Consider the following 26,665-nt stretch of genomic DNA (forward strand, 5'->3'; position numbering starts at 1 on the left):
AACCAGTAGCAGAGAAACTACACAATACAATCATCAACCCCAGGTCCTGATAATAACGCCTACTTTTATTTAGTGGACTCATTTTTTTCATTGTAATGCATTCATAACAATAATCATTAAGATGGAAAACAGTCATTATGCTTTATCTATGTCATTCTATTATTCCTATTCATTGTTTTTATTGCACATCTTCAGTCTAAAGGGGGGAGTGAAACGTTGAGCTGTTTTTTTTTTTTTCAGAGCTGAATGTGATTGGACAAGTTCTTATAGGTCAGAGAACCGTTTGATGTTGGGTTCTGTCACCAAAGGGATGGATAAGGAATTCTGCACATACCTGTTGGTCTATCCCAGTTTATACAAAGCATAGCACAGACACTTGAACTCAACTCAACGTGATGGAGAGCAGCGTGAAGAGCTTCTGATTTTACCCCTGAACCCATGGCTGCTGCACTCATGGTGACTTTTTAATGTTCTTGATGTTTATTCTACTTATTTATTGACTTTTCTGTTGATTTCAATCTTTCTATAAGGTATCGATGCTTGGACTGGTTTTCATCCTCCTCTTCTTCACTGAGGAAACTTCACTGAGCAACAACACCTCAGGTAGGATCAGGGTTGGGTTCAATTACATTTTTAAATTACAATTACGTCTTCAAGTACCCATGTTCAATTACAACTCAATTATGATTACAGTGACTGGCATTTTTTGCAATTACAATTAAAATTACAATTATGACTTTTCCCCTGAAAGTCAATTATTATTCTCAATTACAAAGTTTCAATTACAATTAATCACAATTTAATAAATAACCTCATTAAAAGTAAATGGTAAATGTCAGTTATAATTATAATCGCGTATTTGATCAATAATTACAATTATGGCGTAATTATAATTATAATTTTAAAAAATCTGTTGGTGTCGTAACCGTAATTAAATTGTAATTGAGTTCAGATAATTGACTTTGTAATTGTAATTGCCATGAAAACATAAAAATTGTTAATTATGATTTAACGCAAAAAACTGTTGACCATGTTACAGTTCTATGTATACAGTTCTACACATACGTAGTTAATAATCATTCAAATATGTTTCATATTAAGCTTTCACACATTTTACCATTTGAAAAAAAAGGAATTGACTATACTGATACAAAAAAGGCTCAGACGTCCTCACCAAAAATATTGAAACCTATATTTTCATTGATTATGAAGCCAAACAAGGAAACCAATAGATAGGAAATAAATTAGATGATAGATATTTGTCTTTAGTGTTTTTTACAGCTGATTTAGGACCTGTTAGCATTAGAGATGCTAACAGGAAGCTAACACAAGAAGAAGGTTCACTTTTATTAGGTTATTTATTTCAGCCTCAGTAATTGTGATTCATTGTAATTGAACTTTAGTAATTGAGAATGTAATTGTAATTGATTTTCTGAGGATAAAAAATAATTGTAATCTAATTGTAATTGGAAAAATGCTGGTCACTGTAATTGTAATTGAACATGGGTAATTGAAGATATAATTGTAACTGAACAATGTAATTGACCCCAACCCTGGTGTGAGACAGAACTCTAACATGGTTTTCCATGGTTCTCAATGTTTAGTTGACAAATTTTAAAGGATTTCCACACCAATTACAATTACAAAGTAAATTCTCTGAAGTCAGTTGCAATGCAATTATGATTACAACAGCAATGTTTTTAATTACAATTACAATTGTAATTAAAGCCACATGCAGCATTGAAGGGTATCGTATCCAAATGTTTGGGATCAGGGTTCTGCCTTTGCATATGAGAGTTATATAGATTTTAGATTTTTCTATTATGGCGCGCTATAGTTGCTAACAGTGAACATGACCGCAACAGACGCCAGTCAAAAACGTAAGGCATGATGGGAAATGTTTCAATGCAGTCATGAATAGGTTTTGGCAAATGTCATTTGTGTGAAATTTGAGGCTGATCAAACTTTGTGTGTCAGAGTTATGGCATTTTTTAAATTAGCATTGCAACTTTGCAGAACCGCGACCAAACCAATTTACCGATTTTTTTCATTGCGCCAAATTCTCAAATTTTTCACCAGTTCTGAGGTGCGTGACAATTTTGATGAAACTTCAGGCGTGTTCATGGGGTTACATTTAGGATTCGTCACAGAAAAGTATAATAATAATAGTAAAAAAGCAAATACAATAGGGTCCTTCTGGACATTCTGGCCTTTGAACCCTAATTACACAGTAATTGTAATTCATTGTCAATTACACAATTCCATTTATAATTGACCCCAACCTCAGGTAAGACTCACAATGAAGAGGAGACTGAGGAGAATGGCTCTTCCTCACTGCTCCTCTACATGTTATCATTCCAGGAACTGTGTATGTGGGTTCTCCGTACGTCCACCAGGCCCTTCAGAACGCTCTAGAACTCACTGATGCTGCCTACGCACGGACCACTGAAAGGTGGGAGAACATCTGGTTTTACTGAAAAGCAGAAAACACGAGCTCCATGTTTAGATGTGTGAACATCCACAGGGTGAAGAAATCTGTGTCTGAAGGTTCTGTGAGACCCAGTGACCTGTTGGCCCAGTTTAAACAGACAGAACCAGGGACCAGGAACCAGATCAGAGCTGCTGAACTACTGGACAACACTGTGGAACTGATCAGAGAAATGGTTTATACCAACACCATGAAACAACCAAACCCCTACGGTACATATTCCTTAAACTTTCATTTTACCAAGTAAAAACCATTTAGATTAAAAAATACATTTAAAAAAATGAGACCTAGAAAAAAGACACAAATGTAATCAGATTGTTTGAAATATGTAAGAGCTAAAGTTATAATAATAATAACAAAAAAAAAAAAAAAAAAAAAAAAAAGGAGTAATGGTAGGGAAGTGCATTTTTATGTTTTTTCTTCATCTTACAAAAATATTTTTAATGTGAAAATATTTCTAATGAAATTAATATTGTATTTTCCTTTTTTCTTTCTTTTTAATTTTTCTTTAAATGACTACATCTGGATTAAAATTAAGATTGGACTGCATTATTAAGGCAAAACAAAACATCTTTAAATGTGATTTTGTGAGGAAAAATAATGTTTTTTTAATTTCATTTTTTATGCTGTTTGATTCTGTGACGTTGTGTGAATCAGAGCTGCTGAGTGATGGAGACGTTAAGAACCTTCTGCAGGTCAGCGGTTGTTCCTCTGAGCTTCAGAATCCACTGTGTCCCACTGACTGTGTGTCCGACCGCTACAGATCCATCACAGGAGAATGTAACAACAGGTGAGAACTGTTTTATACACGTTTCCTACAGATTTCTATCATTTCCAATGAGTACCGCCATATTTCTAAGTTAATGAATATTGTTTTATTGGTTGGTTTCCTATCTCAAAGTTAGATATTGGAATTTCGAGTGGTTCAAATCAGGAAAATATTCTCAATTTTGGGGAAAAACCTTATTTATGAATACATTAAATTTCCTAATCCAACTTCAGGAGTTGTACCAAACATATGGCAGCAAGCCTAAAATATTTTGGCCATTTTGGAAAAAGAAAAATTTGAAAGCTGTTATGGCAATTAATATATTCATCATCATATCGTGAAATGTGTGTTCAGGTGTACAATTTGTCATGTTTTAATACATGATGACTGCATTACTCTTTGCACTTGTGAACAGCTGAGTCATGTTAGATTAAACAGTACAGATCGTATTGTATCCACAGTGCAACACAGAGTCTCTGCTGAAGGCCAAACTCAAACTCACATGCAGATATACACGCACACACACTATCAAGGACAGATAAGAGTGGCGCCCAATCTTCCTCATAATATACACGTCTTCATCATCCTCAAACGTTTCCACTGCTGGGCATCTGACCCCCTTCTTTTCCTCACCTCAGGATGGAACTTTTTCTGTTATCTGTATAAAACCTTAAGCTGTGAAACTGTTAGTTAGAGTGGGTCTTGCTTTTTGCTCTGCCAGGAGCCTTTTGACCATCCTTGTTGGGGCCTGCCTTTCATTCTACGGGATGGAAGCTTCTTTTTTTTCCTCCTTTTTTATTTCATTTTATAATAAATCTTTTTTATAAAATCATCAATGCTTCGACTGGACTCCATCATTCAACCAGAGCAATAAATAATATCTCCAAATGAGGTCAACCGCAAATTTGTCGTGACAAAGCTATTAGGCTTTATGAGATGTCAAATTACCATTAATATCTTTCTGACTTCACCACCCCTAAGTTTAGGGCATTTCATGCCCACTGCTGGCCTTTTGTTGGTCCTCTACCTTATGTTAGAAGCATTTCTGAAACAACCGAGCACGAGTGGCTTCTATAGCGTCTCTGACTGACATTAAACAAGAAAATGATTGTCTTCAGGGTGATGAAATCAGTTGTTACTGTTGGTAAAACAAAATATTCTCCTGAATATTAGAATTATAACTAAACCAGGCATTTGTGGACTATAGTAAGATTTGTGTATGGACATAAAGATTTTTTTAGTTGGATACAGGTGAGTCCTTTCTGATGTTGACATGTTTTAGACTTGTTGTCCATGTGCTGTTTGTTCCTCTGTCCAGAAAGTATCCACGATGGGGGTCTGCCAACATCCCGTATTCTCGCTGGTTGCCCCCAGAGTACGAGGACGTGTGGGGGACACCCAGAGGCTGGGGGCTCGAACGCACTTTCAACAACGCCACTCTGCCTCCAGTAACTATAGAAACATACAGAAATTCACTTTCTTATATCTATGGTCGAGGCTTTTTAAGAACTTGGTGCAGAAAGATTACTCAATATGCCTATACAGCACCACCTATAGACCGATTAACATCTCAGCCACGCCCTGTGAGTGGGACAAGGTCAAAGGTCACTGTAACCAAAATACTTGAATGCTAAGTAAATGGTAAATAGATACGAGAGAAATATGAACACAGGGAGGTGACACAGGACAATCAGATCACAAACCACCAGACTCATGAACACTTTCTTCCCAAAAGCCATCCACTGTCTAAATAATCAACACACCCCATAGACACCAGCATTACTACTTATGGAAAATTAAATACTGTCTCTTTAAATTTGTCTCTTTCCTAATGTTTTATACCATGAACTTTTATACTGCTGAACTTTTACCGTACTTTGTGTTGTTTTTAATGATGATTGTCTGTTTGGCTTGAATCTTTGAAGTGTAGTTGAATGTTGTTGGGAGGGACATGTGCAATTTAGTGACAAAATGATTCTATTCTATTGTATTTTAACTGTTAGTGATTAAAAGTGATGGTTTACAGTTTCTGCAAAGTGAAAGAATGAACTTGTAGCTCTTTCTTATGCAGCCTTAGTGGGTTTATTAGTGGGTTTATTAGTGGGTCCATTAGTGGCCGATTGTTCCTTCAAAGTAAATCAGCTTTTAAACATGGATACAACAACTTGCTGGTTTTAGACAGCCTGGAACTGCCTAATGGGTGTGGTAAAGTGTATATAATATATTTAACATCAAATGGCATTTAACTAAAAGGAATCCACAGACACGTAAACCGAACCATATGAAGTTATATCATCAACAGTATATCTATGTAGTTATTCTTGGATAATTATTTTATGTCAAACTCAATTTGACCTCTCCCCCCACACACACACACACACTGTTAGTTTGACTGCCCATAGGTGTGAATGTGTGTGTCTGTGTGTGTGTGTCTGTGACAAACTGGTGTCCTACAACAGCTGTAACTCCGCCTCATTTCTTGTCCAGGTGCGTCTGGTATCACAGGAGGTGCTGTTTACACACAACACAAACATCTCTGAGGACTCCACCTTGTCCCACCTGCTGGTGGACTGGGGTCAATGGATTGACCATGATGTGGTTCTGACCCCTCAGAGTCCCAGCGCCGTCGCGTTTAAGACTGGAGCCGACTGCGCTAGAACCTGCAGCCGAGACACGCCATGCTTCCCCATCCAGGTCATTTTAACCTCCTCTTGTTCTGATTGGACAGGTCAGGTGGAGCACATCAATGGAGGTCTAGTAAAGTCCATGACTAGGGAGGCAACATTTACACATCAGTAGTTTTGTGCTTGAATTATGGACATCATCAGATGTGCTATTTTTAACCATCATCTATCGATGGATGGATGGATGGATGGATGGAGTTATATAGTTCCATTTTTTACTGACGGCTTTGCAGCTTAAATGATTAAAATATTATTTTAAATGTAAAGTTTAATAAGAGTCATTATAGGTTTGCTAAGATGGGATTTTTTCATTCAATGAAGTCAAATTTAGCGTGTCCTCACAACAGAAGGTCCAGGGTTCAAGCCCTGGGGTGGACACGTGGGTCCTTTCTGTGTGGAGTTTGCATGTTCTCCCCATGATGCGTGGGTTTCGTCCGGGTACCTCCAATAATCTAAAAACATGACTGTGAGGTCAGTGCTTAATGGTATCGTTCCGGCAGTAAGAGAGAGACAAAATGTCACGGAATAACATTTTTTAAAGCACCTTTTGATAACTAAATGGATCAATAATATCACATGAACACAAACAACCAATATACCTAAATGTTTAATAAAAGAATGATGAATCAGCATTAAAGAAGCACAGACAATCGCCCGTTACGGAGTGACAGCTGTCAAATCTGCCATGTTTCAGCACCAAGGACAGTGTAAAATCCAGACTAATTTAGCCACAAAGGACACTAAACTATCAGAACATAAGGTCATAACTCTAATGAATCAGCGGCACAGCAGAAAATGAAAATAAAACGGGTGCTTACATTATATTTGTCAAAACAGCCAAAAAAAACAGCCATGGAGAACTTTATATCCACACAACTTTTTTACATATTTAACAGCCGAGGCCTCCCTTGCAGTGTTGCCAACTTGACGACTTTTCTCACTAAATCTATCTTCTTGGCAACTGTTGTCAATAGCTTCTAATCTTGCTATTTTTTCCGGTGTTATTTGAGACTTTTCAGATGTTTTTTCAGACTCTGACGTGACGTGAAAGCACGTGTCGCTCTGCAGTTACTGTCCTCAACGAGCAACAGGTGCTGACGTGAGCCCCTCCCCCCGTTCCAAAGCCCTCACAGGCTGTCAGTCTCACAGGAGCGTCACGCCAGAGGAGACCCTGACCCACACCGCTCCGCGTCCACACCTGCTTTCTGTGGAAGTGTCTTGCGATAACACGTGTTATGAATTGGCGCTTTACAAAAAAAGATTGATTGATTAGTGATGTTCTTTTGAGATGTAATGACCTCTTTGAATGGCAAAAAAAAATAAAAAATGAATCAACAGAAGAAAGTTCATTTGTAGTTCTAAACATACAGTATTTACTGTGTTTTTTAATCATTTTTCTTCTCTCACATGAGGTTATTCTTTTCCTGCAGCATCAATTACAATTACATGCAAATGGACAATTATGCAAATTAGGAGATGACATCATTTAGAAACTTCTAGCCTTTTGGGACAGGCAATAGCTACTTTCCTTACTGAGGAGTTGGCAACACTGCTGCCTTGTCTTTCATAAGCCAAGAGTAGAAGCTCACCGTGAGTCTTCCTCATGTCTCCTGGATAGTTCTCCTCCTGTGTGCTGTCTATTGGAGGCAGGTTCACCTGCATTAGCATCGTTGCTACATGTGCTGCTACTAGCTAAGCTAACTGCTGCTCTATTCTGCAATTTCCGAAGAAACAACCTTAGACTTCTAAACCTCAGGCTTAACTTGTGTGTGTGCGCGCGCGCGTGTGTGTGAAATTCAAAAAAAGCCTTGATCATGGGCGGGGTTTCTGGAGCAGTTAAGACACGCCCACTCTATACTATACAATCTACAATGAACAATCTATGCTATGCTAACTAGCTACTCATTACTCACTGTACCTCTCTATTCACTCTTCTCTCAGTACAACCTACTCACTACAGATTGTAGAACCCACAGGTGATAGTTTTTATAAAAGGGGCGGGGCTAACGGTGCATGTTTGTGAAGCAAGATAGTCCCAAAACATCACATGATCTTCTTCTCAGCCAATAGCAAAAATATTTTATAATATTCTGGTTTCAACCCATAGAGGGCAGTCACTCTGACATTTTACAACTAAATGTTGAGAGTTGGACCAGGATCAATCAACAGCACTACTTCATACCCAAATACATTTGTATTCAGCAGAAATACAAATGGGCTTTAGTTACTCTTGAAACACAACCTTGCTTTACTGTTGTGGAATTTAATGCAGTTAAAAAACCAAGGAACATTTGTTATTAAACATAGTGATTGTATTTTAAATGTATTCCCTGGATGTAATTTTTGTAATCCCAGATCCCTCAGTCCGACCCTCGTCATGGGGTCCAGACCTGCATGCCGTTCTTCCGTTCTGCTCCCAGCTGTGGTTCTGGACTCGTTCCTCATCAGCACCGAGAGCAGCTCAACGCCATCAACTCCTTCGTAGACGCCAGTATGGTGTACGGCAGCTCCACCGGCCTGGCCTCGGCCCTCAGGAACCACTCCTGTCCTCTGGGTTCAATGGCCTTTAACTCCCAGTACGCAGACCAGGACATGGTCTACATGCCTCTCCTGCCCCGCCCCCAGCCTCACCTGGACCCATGTGGCCTTGGAAACGCCTCCAGGAACAGATCCTCGCACCAGGATAACGCCTCGTCATGCTTTCAGGCCGGTGAGTGAGTGAGTGAGTGAGTGAGTGAGTGGGTGGGTGAGTGGGTGGGTGGGTGAGTGAGTGAGTGAGTGAGTGAGTGAGTGAGTGAGTGAGTGAGTGAGTGAGTGAGTGAGTGAGTGAGTGGGTGACCACATGTACCTGTTGCTTCTTCCTGTCACGTTTTCCAGGAGACTCCAGGGCCAATGAGCATCTAGGACAGATCGCGCTGCACACATTGTTTCTGAGAGAACACAACCGACTGGTGAAAGAACTGAACCTGTTGAACCCTCACTGGAGCCCTGACACCCTGTACCAAGAGGCCCGCAAGATCATTGGAGCCATTCACCAGGTACTTATGTTACTGCCCCCTCTAGGATGTGAACCCAAAGGCTTGAGGGGCCGCAACATAAACAGGACGCCACAACAGAAATAATGGTTTTCAAAGAATTTATTAAAAACCAGTTCTTAAAAGAAGCAACAGAATGAAATAAAAGGGACTTCATACAGTAGCTTCTCCTCCCTATACACCTGATTACTGATGTGAATCAGGTGTGTCAGGTGAGAGGAAGGAAGTGCATTCTGAGAGGCAAGGAGGCACCAACCGTAGCACTCCCAGTCTTAAAATTGTGAATGGGAATCTTGGTGGGAGGCACAATGCTGTACTGTGAACTGGTCTCTCAGAGGCCTAGATTATTCATCAAGTGCGGAGGCGTAGTCATGTACGCTCTGTCCTGGATCATCATGGTGGACATTGTTAGATTTGCCATGCATAAAAGCAGAAGATGGAACCATGAACAAAGAGACTCCCAGGAAGCTGTTGATTCTAATGGTCACAAAGGGAAACATGACTGAACACGGTACCAGCTTCATGCAGCAGGGACTCGTCCTCTCATCTTCCTCTTTGTCCACATTGGGTCGACGAGGACCTGCAGACATTTCTGATCTATCAAGATTTTCTATTCCTCAGCTTCTCAATCCTGACATAAACTACCCACCTGTTTGATAATGATTGCACTTCTTGTAGTGTTGACCTTTGACAGCATGTGCAGACAAGTGAAAAAGAAAAAAAAACTACCCACCTGTTATAACTAAAACCAAAACTAAACTCAGTCTCACCTGAAGCTATGGGTGGAGCAGCCATTTAAAAAGTGGGGGTGTTCTAAGGCCAACCATCGACTCCCAATTTACTTGATTAAATTCATTTATTAAATCCAAATAAAGCTGTTATTAATTCAGTGATTCTCAACATGTGGCTCTTTGTCTTAATTTTAATTATTATTCCCCCAGAAAACCTAAAAAGAGGGAAACTTTTCAACACTTTTTTACCTTTTTCTTTGGCCCATTTTTGCCCTTTTTCTAAAAGAATTGACACTTTTTTTCCAGATTTAATGTCCCTTTGTCACTAAATGTCCTTTTTTCCTAATTTTTGTCCATTTTTGCAAGTTCTTTTTGACACTTATCCAATTTTTGTCCTTTCTTTAACTTTTTTGGCCACTTTTCATCCAAATAAGTTAACTTTTACCCAATAAATACAACTTTTCCTTTATTCCCTACATTTTGCCTCTTTTTGTTCCACATTTTTGCCCTTTTTCACTATTGTTTGCCACATTTTGCCCTTTTAAGCTACCCTTTTTCATTACATACCACCTGGTTCCTCTTTATTTGCCCATTTTCTGGCCACTCTTGACTGCTTTTGTCCCCTTTTACTCACTTTACACTCTTTTCTTGCCAAGTTTTGAAACATTTTCGGTCACCTGTTAATATGTCTGCCTTCACTCGCTCGTAAAAAGCCAAACGTAGCGGACCAGACCACTTCGGGTTGACGGCCCACTGTTACGATGCCCGGTATGCCAGATGGCCAGTCCACCCCTGCCTGGGTTCATACACTACAGCCTTATTTGGTTTACTAAAAATGAAATACAATTTACATCAGAGGAGTAAAAGGAAAAGTAAATAAACATTTGATTCCTCTCTGCAGATCCTGACCTGGGACCACTACCTGCCCCTGGTTCTTGGTGAGAACGCCATGTCACAACTGATGCCTCCCTACCAAGGCTATGATCCAGATGTGGACCCCAGCATTGCCAACATTTTTGCAGCAGCTGCATTTCGTTTTGCACACGTCACTGTGCAGCCGGTGGTGAGCAGACTGGGACCAGAATACACCATTAACTCCCAGTACCCTCCTCTTCCTCTGCACCACTCTCTGTTTGCCTCGTGGAGAGTCATTGATGAAGGTAAGACCAGACGCTGGGGCAAGACTCACCTGAAGGTTTGTGGTTGAATGACCTCGGGGTGTTTCAGGTGGGATTGACCCAGTCCTGCGGGGGCTGCTACTGTCTCCAGCCAAACTACAGATGCCTGGTCAGATGATGGTGGAGGAGCTGACAGAAAGACTGTTTCAGGCTCAGGGTGGGATGCCATTGGACCTGGCAGCTCTCAACCTGCAGAGGGGGCGGGACCATGGCCTACCAGGTAACCCTCACTGTCAGTGCCCGATTCTTTCGCGGGCCTGATCCTTTCAATGCATGCGTGAAACACGTCTACATCTGGACGGCCTATTTTACGACAATTTGTGTACTATTTAAAAGGTTGAAACCCTGCTATTTAAAAAGAATTTGTTTAACCTTCTGCCAAGATTTCCCAAATTGTTGGAAATGTATGTTTTGAGTGAATTCCGATTCATTTTGGTTTTTATTTTATTTTGATTGTCAATGTTGTGTATTGTGTTTTGATCTGTTTTTGTATTTATTGTCTTGCAGTGGTTTATTCTTGTTTGTCTCTTGTTTTTTTGTAAACAATTAAAAACACCACAAAAAAAAGTCACATATTTACATGTGTACAATTGAAATAATGAACAAACATTGTATGGTTGGTTTACATTCTAACATCACGTCCCAGGAGCTGTCGTAAAGAATGGAGCAAAGGAAGTGACGTAGTCTACGCATATGCGTTGAAAGGATCTAAAAAGATCAGGCACTGACAATCAGTCCTTCTACTGCCAAACACTACAGATCACCCATTTTATTCATTTTGGATATTCAACCAATGGGACTGAACAAAAAGGAGTTGCTTAAACACATCTATGTTAAAAGCGCTTTATTTTATTTCATTTTACTCTAATTTATTTATTTTATTTTATTTTTTGTGGGGGGGGGGGGGGGGGGGGGGGGGGCGGGGGCGTTATTCTAGAAGCAGAGGACATTTTGACATGAGTTTTTATTTTTATTTTAAGATAAAGGGAGGAAATAAGCTATTACAGCATGTCACAGAGAAGAACACAGCAAAAAATAAAATGCAAAATAAAACAACATAACATATATAACTCACATTTTTGGTACTTTACAAAGGCTATTTTTTCTTTCACCTATAATTTTATTACTAGTAAGTATATACTTTACTTATGAAGTCATTATTTAATTTGATCTAAATTATAATCTTAATTACCTTTTTTTTACTGTATTAGTTTACAAATTTTTCACTTATTTTTAAATATTAACACATTTTGCAAATAATTAAATAGATTAATATATATATGAGAGTAACGACGTTGTGTAAAGTCACTTTTAATGAAAAGAATATATTCTATATTTTGTGTGTTAGTGTTTACTAGGGTTAAGGTAAATTATAATTATAATTGTGTTATTAATTGATAATTAATTACAATTGTAATTTTAATTTTAACTGTAATTTTTGAAAATTTGTTGCTGTCGTAATCGTGATTAAATTGTAATTGAGTTTAGATAATTGACTTAGTAATTGTAATTGCAAAACTGGGGAACCATGTTACAGGTCTATGTACAGTTCTACACAGATGTAGTTAACAATTATTAAAATATGTTTCATATCAAGCTTTCCCACATTTTACCATTAAAAAAATATATACATTTATGGCTATACTGACACAAAAGTGGCTCAGACGTCCACATCAAAAGAACTAAAATCTATATTGTTATTGATTATGAAGCCTAACAAAGCAATAGATAGGAAAGAAATTAGATGATAGATATTTGTTTTTAGTGTATTTTACAGCTGATTTAGGACCTGTTATCATAAGAGATGCTAACAGAAAGCTAACACAAGAGGAAAGTTAACTTTTATTATGTTATTTGCTTAAGGCTCAGTAATTCTGATTAATTGTAATTGAATTGAGAACGTAACTTTGAGGGAAAAAAAATTGGAATTTGAAAAAATGCTGGTCACTGTAATCGTAATTGAATTGTAATTGAATATGGGTACCCTGGTGTTTACACTAGAGATGATGGTCCATGTCTTCTATTTATCTTCTGTATGTTTTTATTGATTTCCTCTGACAGGTTACGCCTCGTGGAGAAGGTTTTGTGGACTCTCGGTTCCAAACACAACATCAGAATTGGCAGAAATTCTTGGGAATTCAACTTTAGCTCATAAATTTCAGCTTTTGTATAAGACGCCGCACAACATCGACGTGTGGGTGGGGGCCATCTCTGAGCCGGCCCTGCCAGGGGGCCGGGTGGGGCCCCTCTTGTCCTGCCTACTCGCCAAACAGTTCAGAGCCCTGAGAGACGGAGACAGGTGGGAATGAACCCAGAGGTAAATAAATGTGTGCTTCCATGTGGGAAGTCGGGCTTACGTCACATACGATAGCAGTAATAAATAAAATGGTGGACAACAACTCGTCCGCCTCCAGTTTGTTCAATGACAAAAACGTCTTTATTTCAATACAGGAGTGATTTGTATCCTGGTATGACAAACAACTATCAAACACTAGCAGAAGAGGTCAGGGCACGATTGAAGGCTAAGTTATCAGTGTTAGGGATGTCTGAGTGTCAACACTAAGTCCCAGCCAACACTTGGATGAACAATCCAAAACATTGGTCCAATTTCACCCCACCCAGATCTTTACAATGACCTCATAAATGAACCCTGTGAGTAACCCGCACAGTAAAAATCCTCACACGTCATTAATCACTGTGTACTTTATAATGGAGCTACAACGGATATAAATACTAGTGCTGTCAAGAGGCTACAAAATGGTGCGATTATTTAACTATGCTATGTAATTAATTAATCTAATTAATCTATTTTTTAATCTCACCTAAATATAACTGAGCAACGCCCTCAACTTGAGGTATTTTCATTTAAATTACATTATTGTAGCAGATCAAAAAATTGGTCAATAACAAAGTGTTTTTTTAAAGTAATTTATTGTTTTTAACAGACTTGAACAGATGCAGGCGTAGACATTTACATTCCTCTGTATGTTAGAATAGTCCCAAGGGCTACCTGTCATATTGATGTGTACTTTAGTCAATCTACAAATAATAGAAAATACACAAATGAAATAAAACATCAGTACTTATTCATTTTGGCTTTGAACCCTGTCATCTTGTCTAGTTTTGGCAACACGGTGTGCTCGGAGCATGTAGCAGTTAGCACTGTCCGAGTGTCTGCACTAACTGTCCGTGCTAGCCGCTACATGTTTAGCATTGAGGTGCTAGCCGCTACATGTTTAGCAATGAGGTGCTAGCCGCTACATGTTTAGCAATGAGGTGGTAGCGGACAGTGTTTTTAAAAGCCAAAATGAACACAAACTAAGTTGAGAAGCTCGCAAGTCTCACGCTGCATCCAACGTTACGTTACGGGGTTAAGGAAAGGTGTGAGGAGAGGAGTTAGGAAAAGGCCATCACATTTGTTTTGACAATCAGACGCACTTCAACAAGGTGACGTAATAATCTGACGGCCGCGAAGGTTAGTGACGTCTGCCGTGGTGAAAAAACTACAAATTTCCGAAAATGAACTAAAAGCACATTTAGAACACTTTCCACTGATATAATCTCAAATATCACACAGTTTAAATGTAAATAAAAGAAAAAGAGGCTACCAGGCTACGAGGAACAAAAGTGAAACTAAAAGAACGTCACATAGAATGGTTGCTCACACTCACCTTCCACTCAGAAATATGAATTTCTTTTTCTTGAACCACAGAGTGTCTTACATATAATAAGATATGGGTTTTAGATTATTTATTTAAAGTTGTTCAAGGCATTTTATTGCATTGGAACTTAAATGATCTCCGTTACTTGTTGGTCATCGTGAGTTTCTGTAAGCGCTCGAGTGTGCTTTCCCTTTAAATGTTGTCGCCGCAAGGAATTGTGGGTCAGCATTATCAGTGTTAACCCCGGTAAACACTTCCGGGGTTAAGGAACAGTGTATAGTAAAGGAGATAGGAGGGACTATTTGGACGCAGCCTTAGGGTAGTCTCCTGTCTTGTACTGTAGCCTGTGCATCAGTATTATGGGTATATCGGGAACTCTTGAAATCAGAGGTTCCGTGCTGTTTAGAGTGCTAAAAAAAGCGATTGACAGTTATTTTTTTCCTGTAATAAATTAATCGCAATTAATGCGTTAAAGTGACAGCCCTAATAAATACAACATATTACCATCTAGAATGAAAACTAAAGCCACTGAGATGCCCCTAAAATCCTCATTTCAAATCTTAACAGTTCACTTACTGGTTATGAAACGTAGAGAACACTCGTAGAAATGGGACATTTTTGGAGACCGGTTTTTACCATTCGTCCTATGAAGGAAAGACAGCGTTTTCTTTGTTTTTTTCTTTTGGAATGATATAAAAATTGATATCTGTAATATTTATTACATTGGATAAACAGCCAAACACACGACAGCTCTTCAGCATGGTGAAATCTTTTACCCCTAAACAAATATGGCAGAAACTTACCCGGGTGCCCGACTTCCCAAATTGCTTGTGTTCAGGAGGACTGAAGTGTGTGCGTGTGTGTGTGTGTGTGTGTGTGTGTGTGTGTGTGTGTGTGTGTGTGTGTGTGTGTGTGTGTGGGTGTGTGTGTGTGTGTGTGTGTGTGTGTGTGTGTGTGTGTGTGTGTTCAGGTTCTGGTGGGAGAAAGATGGCGTGTTCAGCAGCTCCCAGAGGACAAACCTCGGTGCTGTTTCTCTGTCTCGTATCATCTGTGACAACAGCCACATCAGCCTCGTCCCTGCCCAACCTTTCTCACGCACCCAGAGCTTGCAGAACATGCTGTCCTGTTCCCACCCACTCATCCCACATCTGGACCTTGGGCCCTGGAAAGAACCAGACTCAGGTGAGGACCACTGGACCAGACCTCCTGCTGAGTCCAGAATCCATGTGTGATGTTAAACTTGTGAACTCTCCTCAGATCCCGTCTGCGGTTTGATTCCTCAGATACATCCTGGTCACTGGTTACTGTGTGACTCAGTGGTTTTCTACCAGTGTCCATCTGGATTTAAACCACTGGGCTTTTTGTCTGTGAGCTGTGATCCAATCAGACAAAAGTGGAACTCCACACCACCATCATGTCAAGGTAGGACCAGCAAACCAGGAGCGTTTGGTCTTTCTTGAAACTGGCTCTACTTTAAGGTATTATAGCCCTTATTATAGCAGTTAGGCATGAGTGAAGTCATCATTTTTCTTCAAAAATAATACCCTAAATATTGCAGACTTTAATTTTGAAACTGAAGGACACAGCATAGACATGAGCATACCAGAACTAGGGCTGGACGATATCGACCAAAATTTATATCTCTATATTTTTTCTCAAAATGACGATATACGATACAAATCTTAATATTTTTAGCTTAAAGTTCAATAAAGTCTGACCAGAAAGACAATTTGGGCTAGATTTGCTGATGCAAAATGCCCCATATGCTAATTTATTAACAAACAGCACGATATGTGCCATTTTTGGCTTTTTCTCCTCTAAGGGATAGCACGTGTGAGTGAGTTCTGTAGTGTTGCTTGTTTAGATGAAGGTCTGGGTAAGGACCATAGACTGTAAAAAGAATTGACGGGACAAGCTCCCCGGTTGAGTGAAGCTTTTATTTTTAGAGCTCCCCCTGCTGAATGGCTGCATTATAGGTCATAAACCCCGCCTCCTCAATGATAATAGATGGGATGTGGGTCAAACTGTATATTTAAATTTCTCGCCAAATAATGTTTTTTCCAAACCTAAACTCTGCTGTGATCATTAGGTATTATCACCCTACATTGTGTTCAAGTGCTCATTTTTCTGTTTGTTTTAAATAAGCTATTTTAGGTTGAAAAACAGGACTTTACGTCATATATGACGATGATTGACAGCCGCGGATCTTGCGTAGCTCTCTTTGTGAATAGCAGTTACGGCGTGAAGGAAAGCCGAGATGCAATTTCACTCGTAATTTGAGTTGAAACATATGGTGGTTTTGTACTAACCTCTATGATCCTAAACAAGCCGTTGGTAGAATTTCCATGGGAAAGATACTTATGTGTGTGGTGTAGCTGGGCAGCGTAAGTCATCAGGGCAGTATGCTAAATGGGCGGGGCGTGTTACCAGGGCTCCTCCCGCCAGAACCTACTGTGCAGTCTCTGGCTCCAAATGACGTCAAATTTGCAAAATGGAAGCGCCCCTAAGCGCCGTATTTCGGCTTCAAGAACATTAAGTGGGAACAGCTACAGTGCACGCCCACTGGTTAAGACGCACTCAGTGATCATCTAACTGAGCTTTACGTGCTGTTTTGAGAAGTAGTGAAAACAGTGACTCCTAAAACAAGTATTTTAATACAAAGTTCTAAAATTAAAATATATTGTTATAGGCGATATTGTAATTTTCTATATCGCCAAAATTGATTCTCAATATACTCCGCAGCCCTACCCAAAACACGCTGATAACTGACATGACAATTAAATCATGTGGTAAACACAAAGCAACTCAACCTTTGCAAAAATGGTTATGTTCACATCCATCTGAGGCATTTCTGAACGTGCCGTCAAGTTAAAAGCCAGGGAAGACATACTGAGATGTATGTCTTACTCTTTAAACCAACACTTTCATGTCTGTGGTGCAGCGCCTTCTTTGGCCTGAGTCAGCAAAAACACACAAAGAAAGAGTTTTAAATGACAAAAAAACACCAGGTTAAATTTATTATATCTTTATTTGCCTTCAACAAGGGAGCTGAATAAATCTGCTTTCATATGTGATAAACTTCAACAATCTTACTCCATCTACAATCCGTTTGAGTTGGTTTTACCTGAAATTTCAATTTAATTCAAAGAATTATATTATTACATGAAGGATTTGTGCCAGAGCATCTGTGCATGTACTATACATTTGGAGTGTTTATTTTAATACTACATAATAACATTCCCATCACAAACAGCAATCTAAGCATGTGAATGTGATGATGTTCTTCCATAGAAACATAGAAATTGCCCCATTTTGGTGAATGTGATTCATTTTTTATGTCAATGAGATTAAGACAATGTTTTCTCCACATAAATTCTGATTTGTATCTTTTAAATGTTTGATGTGAACACACACATTGTATAGTAGAGAATCCAAGTAAAGTGTCATGATGAGCCACCAGCACCAAATGGGAAAAATGGATCCAAATCATGTTTCTTTTTCTCTTTGAATAATTGGTCCAGACATGGATGAATGTGCAGAGCAGCTTTCTCCTTGTCCACAACATCTGGAGTGTCTGAACCTGCCTGGATCCTTTGCTTGTATAGGTGGGTTCAAACAGTTTAAAATCAAACAGGTGTCTGAGCCTTCACATCTGTTCTATTCTGTATTCTACATCAACCTTTATCTTCTATCTAGAGCCTGTGGTGCTATCAGCTGCCTCTGTGGTCACTGCAGTGATCTTGGTGATTGGTGGTGTGGCTGGGCTGGTGTTGATATTCATTTGTTATCGGAGGTGAGTCTCTGAAGGAGCTAATTGCTAAATGCAATTATATAGCACTTTTCACAGACAGAGGTCACAAAGTGCTTTACAATCCACCCATTCACTCTCACATTCACACACCAATATAAATGTTAAATGTTCAATCTAAATGTCACGGGTGAACTAAATCTAATATGCAATTTTACCTGAAGTACCAAAATAAAAGCTCATTGAGATGAAACATTTAGATTTAACATTTATTTTTAAATGTAACATTTAGATTTAGATTTAATATTTAACATTGACTTATTTTTACAAGAAAAGTAAATATCACAAGTTTCACAAATATTTTTATAAATCTGGTCAAAAGATGGTTTGTTGCTAAATTTTGCAAAAAGTTGCTGTTTATTTTAACATGAGCAACTTTGCAATTAGCGCTCCATCGCTAGTGACATCCATTCTTAATTTGCATTGGCTTTGGAATGTCCACACATGTTCTGTGTTAGCATGTGGCACTGTGAGCTGCTGGATTTGTCACAATATCACTCCATAGTGCCATAATCTCACTCGTTCCTGCTTCCTCCTTTGCTGGGTAGCATCAGTGGCTAATCTCTCATCTAAAGGTGCACTGCTGTCATCTTCAGGGCACAGTTGGTCACTACAACACCCCACAGTTTAGATATTGATGAGGGACCTCCGCCGAGTTATCTCGTCAATGGCACTGAACGTTTGGATTTGAAATGACGAGTTATCTCGTCAATGGCAGTGAGTTAAATTGTTTCCACGCTCAAATCTTTCAAGTAAATTTTAATCCGTTTTCCGAATTAATTTTTTTTAATCCATTTTCCAAGCTAATTATTTTTTCAGATCCGTTTTCCAAATTTTTTTTTTCTTAAATCTGTTTTCCAAAAAAAAAAATTAATTCCGTTTTCCAAATGAATATCCGTTTTCCAAAAAAAAAATTTAAATCCGTTTTCCGAATAATTTTTTTTAAATCCGATTTCTGAATTTTTTTTTTTTTTAAATCTGTTTTCCAAATTTTTTTTTTAAATCCGTTTTCCAAATGAAATTATTTTTTAAATCCATTTTCTGAATTAATATTTTTTTGAAATCTGTTTTCCGAATAATTTTTTTCTAATTTGTTTTCCGAATTAATACATTTTTAAAATCCCTTTTCCGAAATTAAAAATTTTTTTAATCGGTTTTCCAAATTAATAATTTTTTAAAATCTGCTTTCCGAATTAATTTTTTTTAAATCCGTTTTCCGAATTTTTTAAAAAAATCTGTTTTCCAAATAAAAAATTTTTTTTCATTCGTTTTCTGAATTAATCATTTTTTTTAAATCCGTTTTCCGAATTAATTTCTTTTTTAAATCCGTTTTCCAAATGATTTTTTTAATTTGTTTTCCGAATTGATAGTTTTTCAAATTAATTTTTTAATTCGTTTTCCAAGTTAAATTTTTTTTTGAATTTGTTTCCCAAATTAATAGTTTTTTAAATCCGTTTTGAAAAAAATTCAAATTTGTTTCTCGAATTATTTATTTTTTTTTATCAGTTTTCTAAATCCGTTTTCCGAATCAATTTTTTTAATTCGTTTGCCAAATGAATTTTTTTAATTCGTTTGCCAAATGAATTTTTTTTAATTAATTTTCCAAATTAAATTTTTTTTCAATTTGTTTTCCAAATTAACATTCCAAATTTCTTTTTTGTACATTTTCTAATTTTTTTTTTTTTCTAAATTCGTTATCAAAATTAAATCTTTTTTTTTTTTTAATTCGTTTTCCGAATTTTATTTTTAAATCTGTTTTCAAATAAAAAAAATTCAAATCTGTTTCTCGAATAATTATTTTTTTTTTTTCCGTTTTCTAAATCCGTTTTCCAAATCAATTTTTATTTTTAAATCCATTTTCCGAATTTCTTTTTTGTACGTTTTCTGAATTTTTTTTTTTTTTCTAAATCCGTTTTCCAAATTAATTCTTTTAATCTGTTTTCCAAATTAATTTCCTTTTTTAATGCGTTTTTAAATTAATAATTTTTTAAAATTTGTTTTCCGAATTAATTCTTTTAAAAATCCGTTTTCCAAATCTTTTTTTTTTTTTATCCGTTTTTGAATAAAAACATTTTTAAATCCGTTTTCCGAATTCATTTTTATTTTTAAATCCATTTTCCGAATTTCTTTTTTGTACGTTTTCTGAATTTTTTTTTTTTTTTTATAAATCCGTTTTCCAAATTAATTCTTTTTTTTTTTAATTCGTTTTCCGAATTTTATTTTTAAATCCGTTTTCAAATAAAAAAAATTCAAATCTGTTTCTTGAATAATTTTTTTTTTTTATCTGTTTTCTAAATCAATTTTCCAAATCAATTTTTTCAATTCGTTTTCCAAATTAACATTTTTATTTTCAAATCCATTTCCCCAATTTCTTTTTTGTACATTTTCTGAATTTTTTTTTTTTTTCTAAATCCGTTTTCCAAATTAATTCTTTTAATCCGTTTTCCAAATTAATTTCCTTTTTTAATTCGTTTTTCAAATTAATAATTTGTTTTAATTTGTTTTCCGAATTAATTTTTTTAAAAATCCGTTTTCCAAATCTTTTTTATTTTTAAATCCGTTTTCGAATAAAAACATTCCTAAATCCGTTTTCCAAATTCATTTTTATTTTTAAATCCATTTTCCAAATTTATTTTTTGTACGTTTTCTGATTTTTTTTTTTTTTCTAAATCCGTTTTCCAAATTAATTCTTTTTTTTTAATTCGTTTTCCAAATTTTATTTTTAAATCCGTTTTCAAATAAAAAAAATTCAAATCTGTTTCTCGAATAATTTTTTTTTTAATCTGTTTTCTAAATCAGTTTTCCGAATCAATTTTTTCAATTCATTTTCCAAATTAACATTTTTATTTTCAAATCCATTTCCCGAATTTCTTTTTTGTACATTTTCTGAATTTTTTTTTTTTTTCTAAATCCGTTTTCCAAAGTAATTCTTTTAATTCGTTTTTCAAAGTAATCATTTTTTTAAATTTGTTTTCCGAATTAATTTTTTTTTAAATTCGTTTTCCAAATCTTTTTTTTTTTAATCCGTTTTCGAATAAAAATATTTTTAAATCCATTTTCCGAATTAATTTTTATTTTTAAATCCATTTTCCGAATTTCTTTTTTGTACGTTTTCTGAATTTTTTTTTAAAAATCCATTTTCAAATAAAAAAATTTCAAATCTGTTTCTCGAATGATTTTTTTTCATTCGTTTTCTAAATTCGTTTTCTGAATACATTTTTTAAATCCGTTTTCCAAATTAATTTTTTAAAATCGTTTTCCAAATAAATATTTTTTTTTTAATTTGTTTTCCAAATTATTTTTTTTTTTTAAATTTTTTTTTTTTTTTTTTTATCCGTTTTCTAAATCCATTTTCCAAATTATTATTATTTTTTTAATTCCTTTTTACGGATTTTTTTTTAATCTGTTTTCCGAATTGATAGTTTTTCAAAATCCGTTTTCCAAATTCATTTTTTTAATTTGTTTTCAAAATTAAATTTTTTTTGATCCGTTTTCCAAATTTATATTTTTTTTAATTTGTTTTCCAAATAGATTTTTAAAAAATCCGTTTTACGAATGTTTTTTTAATCCGTTTTACGAATTCATTTCTTTTTTTTAATACTTTTACGATTTTTTTTTCTTCTCAATTTGTTTTCCTAATTACATTTTTTTCATCCATGTTCCGAATGAATAATTTTCTGAAATCCATTTTCCGAATTCATTTTTATTTTCAAATCCATTTTCTGAATTTTTGTTTTTTTCTAAATCCGTTTTCCAAATTAATTCTTTTTTTTTTTTAAATCCGTTTTCCGATTTTTTTTTCTTCTTAATTTGTTTTCCTAATTACATTTTTTTCATCCATGTTCCGAATGAATAATTTTCTAAAATCCATTTTCCGAATTCATTTTTATTTTCAAATCCATTTTCTGAATTTTTGTTTTTTTCTAAATCCGTTTTCCAAATTAATTCTTTTTTTTTTTTTTAAATCCGTTTTCCGTTTTTTTTTTTTTAATCCGTTTTCGAATAAAAACATTTTTTTTAATTGTTTTCCGAATTAATTTTTTCTTTTTAATCCATTTTCCAAATTAATTCTTGGGGCAGACTGACTGAAGCGAGGCTATCATAGTGCGCAATTCAACAGTACATTCATACTAAGCAATGTGGATGAAGTGTCTTGCCCAAGGACACAATGACAGATACCACTGGGGTAACTTCCACCCCTTTGTGGCCCCTGGAATTCTCAGTGGTCTCCCATCCAACTACTAACCAGGCCCAGACCTGCTTAGCTTCTGAGATCTAATGAGATTGACAGGCTGGTTTGGTCACATTCAATTAATTCAACAATGTTGGCCCCAAATGAACTGAAGCAAGGCAGAAAAGAAAGTGTTTTATTTATATCAACAACAGGCTGAGAGGAAACTTTGGTCCATGTGTAACACAGCAGTGAGGGTTCTTCTCCCACAGGAAGCTACAGCATTCATCCTCTGCTTCAGTGGATCAATAACATCTGAAATGAAAAAAGAATAAAGCCACACATTTAATTCCTCCTAAACATGTGTACAAGATTTGTAACTTTGAGAGTGAAACGCAAAAACCTGCTGTGTTATTGTACTAGAGCCTACTGTAGGTTCCCAAAGTGGGGTACGAGATAACTCCTGGGGTATATAAATTGTCATGGGGGGTACATGAATCAAAAATAAAAATTGGAAACTGAAATATAAATTTACCAGCAGTCAGGAGCCTCCATGCATTGCCAGAAATTACACTAGCCGATGTCAAAGACACCCATGGTGAGAGATTATTATTTTATTTATTATTCCTCAACAGGACACGTAAAATTCAGAGACAAATTTCACTGTGGGGCTACATTAAATGTGACTTTAAAGCAGTGGTTCCCAATTTTTTTGGGTCGTGACCCCATTTAATATCACACATTTTTGGCGTCTCCAGAGACTTTTTTTTAGCTTTTGACAATGTTTGTTGTTGCGAGGATTAGTGCACAAAGTGACAAGATGTGCCAGCTCAGATATTTTTATACTGCATTTTATTTTATGTAGATTTATATTTGTGAAAGTATATAATACAGTTATTTAAGTTTTTTTTGTGTCGTGTTATAATTTGAAAAATATTAATAATTAAAACCTTTTTAAAAATACATTTTAAAGGTAGGGTAGGCGATTTTCAAAAGCTAGCATGATTTTCAATGTAGCCTCCCCGATGGCTCCGCCTCTACCCCCCTCGCCCCTCCCCTCTGTGCTCCGTCTCTCTCACATGCACGCGCACAGCTGCTGCAGAAGCAGACCTCAGCTCATCGCTTGTATTGTGTAGAAACTATTTTGTCTCATTCAGCAGTAAGTAATCAATAAACTTTATCATCATGTATGTTAAAAAAACGTAACCAAAAACTCTGTTTTAACTCTGTCAGCGGTGACGCGCTTTCAGTGTGAGCTCGTGCATGCGAGGGATCGAGAACGAGCAAGGAGACAGAGAGACGTCATTGGTTAAAAAAAAAAACGGTTCGTTTTTTTTCCATTGGTCGAAGTTATTACAGATTTACAGCTGCTACAGATGACAGATTTTCTTCGTTCCTTTTTCAGAGCACATAAGATCTTAATTTCAGTCAGGACATAAAGACAATTTTAACCAAAAACTTAAAAAGTGTATCTGGAGAAAATCGCCTACTCTAGCTTTAATCTGTGTTTTTTTTTTAAATCATAAATTATTAGACATTCCAGGGGACTCCATTTGAATTCCAGGTGACCCCACATGGGGTCCCGACCCCAAGGTTTAGGGTTAGAAGCACTTTAATGTTTAACGTACCCCCAGACACTTTCTTAATATTATTACAAAGTGTCTATTCATACGGAAACGTATCTATAGACTCTGGGATTATTGACACAAAAATGTACATTTTCTGGACCTTTTCTACATGACTCAAGAATTCTCCCTTCCGCTGCCATGGGTTCGAATCCCGCTTTTGTCATAAATATTTCATTTTAACATATTTAACACGGCAAATTCCACCTTTAAAAATACATATACCAAAATATATTAACATTTTAGTGTATGTAAAAAGATAAACATTTAGGATATTTCCTGGTTTAGGGTCAAAGTAAAAATCAATAAACGGATGAATATCCATTACTGTGGATGGCGTCTTTGTGATGAACTCTGACCCAGAACCAGTCTCTGCATTTAAAAAAAAATACAAGATAATCCCCATATGAAAAAAATTAGAATTTGGAAAACGGATTTAAAAAAAAAATTTAATTCGGAAGACGTATTTTTTTTTTTTTTTTAATTAATCCGGAAAAAGGATTTAAAAAAAAAAAAATTCTGAAATCGGATTTAAAAAAAAAATTATTCGGAAAACTGATTTTTTCTTTTTTTCTGACTACGATGCTCCACCGTAGTTTTGCTCGTCGCTTGCAGATTATTTTGAGATCAAAGTTAAGCAAAGTATATTTTTCTTTAAGACCAATTAGAACACCATGGTCCTGCTTGCTTTCCATTTGTCATTTCAATTTCATTATAAATGATTCCTAGTCCTAAATCTGTCCCATCATCATTTGAAATAACTGGGATGTATATACTATTCAAAAAATGATTTAAATTACTTGAATTAACATTTTCTTGAAACTCTTTAATTATTCTACTTTGAAACATCAATTAATAGAGAAAAGGACATTTTGACAGCAAACTATGATTCAGTTTTAGTCTTATCTTTTGAATAAAAGTTTTAGTCAAAATGTTGTCATCAGGACTATTTCAGTTATAGTCTAGTTTTAGTCAACTAAATGACCTTAAGATTATAGTCGAGTAAAATAAAAATCATGAGTTTATGCTTTTTTTGAAAGAATAAATTACCATTGATCAACGTGATATGGGACAGTAATGTTTGTAAATACACAGACAGATTTTATGTGATCAATATTAAGACCACATGATCAAATGAGGTCTGATTGGATTTAGTCCAATATGATTAAATTATGATTTACCATGTTTACCATAGGCAGAGTAAATTATAGCAAAGTATCTCTATTTCTGTCCAAGTTTATGGTGATTTTTGAGGTTTCTATGAAATGTGTGTATATAATGTAAATTATTGTTAAAATACAAAAACTGATTTTTTATTTTATTTTTTTACAGATATTTTGAAAGAACTGAAGAGTTGGTTATGGCCGGATGCTGTGGGGGTAAAAGTTAATACTTTTTACGTTTGCTCCATTTGTTAAAAAGATGATTCTGCCATGTTTGTGTTTGTCAGTTCCATTAAAGGCTGTGGGAGAATCGTTGATTATTTATAATTATATAAGTAAACTCGCCTTGTGTTTATGAGTTAACTATTTGTGTTCAATAAAGACATGAAACACTGAGTGTAATAAAGTTCTCTTTGAAGTGCATGAAACTTCTAAACATGCACGATGTGATCCATTTCTCAGATTAAATCTAAATCTTAAATATAAATATTAAATTTAAATACCAAGTGTTAATTTTAAATATAAATATCACCACTAACACCAATTTCTGGATAGAAATTTGTTGTAATACTTTTTAAGATTACAAAAAACACAAACCATCAGCTAATTCAATTCAAGGTCCTCCACAGATCCCACATTACCCAACAGAAAATGCATAAAATGGGCTTCTCCCCAACAGACATCTGCTCTCAGTGCACCCAGGGAACAGCTGATTCTTATTTACATGCCTTATGGTTTTGTTCCCCAGTACAGCAGTTTGGGTCTCTAATTACTGAAAAACTGTCCTCCATTTTGGACTGCAGGAGTCCTCTATCTCCAAATCTATGTCTGATAGGAGACCTGACGATGCTTGATCTTCCAGCAAACCAATCACAACCCATCCTAGCAGCTCTCACCATAGCCAAAAAAACAAAATTAGTGAATTGGAAAGATAAAAAAATCCTTAAACATCAACCAATGGCAAAGTCTCCTCATAGAATTAATTTCCATGGAAAAGATGTCTGCTCTCAGAAAAAATAAATAACCTGCTTTGAGGAGTGTTGGACTGGCGGCATTGGTGTAAATATTGGAAGAAAAAAAAAACATTTAATGTTGACTTGATTGATTATATTTTTAAGAGAAAAGTAAAGATCACAAATATTGCTGTAAATGTGGTTAAAAGTAAAATTTTAAAAATGCACACATTTTTTTAAACTGTGTTTCTTTTTTTGCAAAATGTTGCTCTTTATTTTAGCATACAACCCATACAGCAAAAAGTGGTGAGCAAACCTGTTTAGTATCTGTCGGTGTGTGTGTGTGTGTAGGCAATGACCTCAATCTGATACCTAAATGAACTACATCTCTTACATAT

At 35.9% G+C, this 26,665-nt stretch overlaps 1 protein-coding gene across 3 annotated transcripts; it reads left to right on the forward strand.

Moving 5' to 3' along the window:
• Positions 1–314: 314 nt before the first annotated feature.
• On the forward strand, positions 315–25,710 carry epx (eosinophil peroxidase). Of its 3 annotated transcripts, none has more exons than XM_028449401.1 (17): positions 315–456; positions 531–603; positions 2,362–2,452; positions 2,525–2,700; positions 3,146–3,278; positions 4,576–4,705; positions 5,745–5,951; positions 8,297–8,651; positions 8,819–8,979; positions 10,609–10,867; positions 10,935–11,105; positions 12,947–13,184; positions 15,518–15,729; positions 15,805–15,969; positions 18,069–18,152; positions 18,244–18,340; positions 25,484–25,710. In XM_028449401.1, the coding sequence occupies exons 1-17, from the start codon at positions 439–441 to the stop codon at positions 25,539–25,541; spliced, it is 2,628 nt and encodes an 875-aa protein (XP_028305202.1). In that variant the 5' UTR covers positions 315–438; the 3' UTR covers positions 25,542–25,710. The 3 variants fall into 3 exon arrangements, with proteins under 3 accessions (XP_028305202.1, XP_028305203.1, XP_028305204.1); XM_028449402.1 differs by having other exon boundaries at positions 10,977–11,105; XM_028449403.1 differs by lacking the exons at positions 15,805–15,969; positions 18,069–18,152; positions 18,244–18,340; positions 25,484–25,710 and having other exon boundaries at positions 12,947–13,202; positions 15,518–15,648.
• Positions 25,711–26,665: the final 955 nt, after the last annotated feature.

The sequence above is a fragment of the Gouania willdenowi genome, chromosome 6 (genome assembly GCF_900634775.1).
Source record: "Gouania willdenowi chromosome 6, fGouWil2.1, whole genome shotgun sequence".
In the NCBI taxonomy this organism is placed as follows: Eukaryota; Metazoa; Chordata; class Actinopteri; order Blenniiformes; family Gobiesocidae; genus Gouania; species Gouania willdenowi.

Coding starts and splice junctions, on each gene's coding strand:
- epx (XM_028449401.1), top strand. Junction 2,453..2,524: donor TACGCACGGACCACTGAAAG/GTGGGAGAACAT, acceptor GAACATCCACAG/GGTGAAGAAATCTGTGTCTG. Junction 4,706..5,744: donor ACAACGCCACTCTGCCTCCA/GTAACTATAGAA, acceptor TTTCTTGTCCAG/GTGCGTCTGGTATCACAGGA.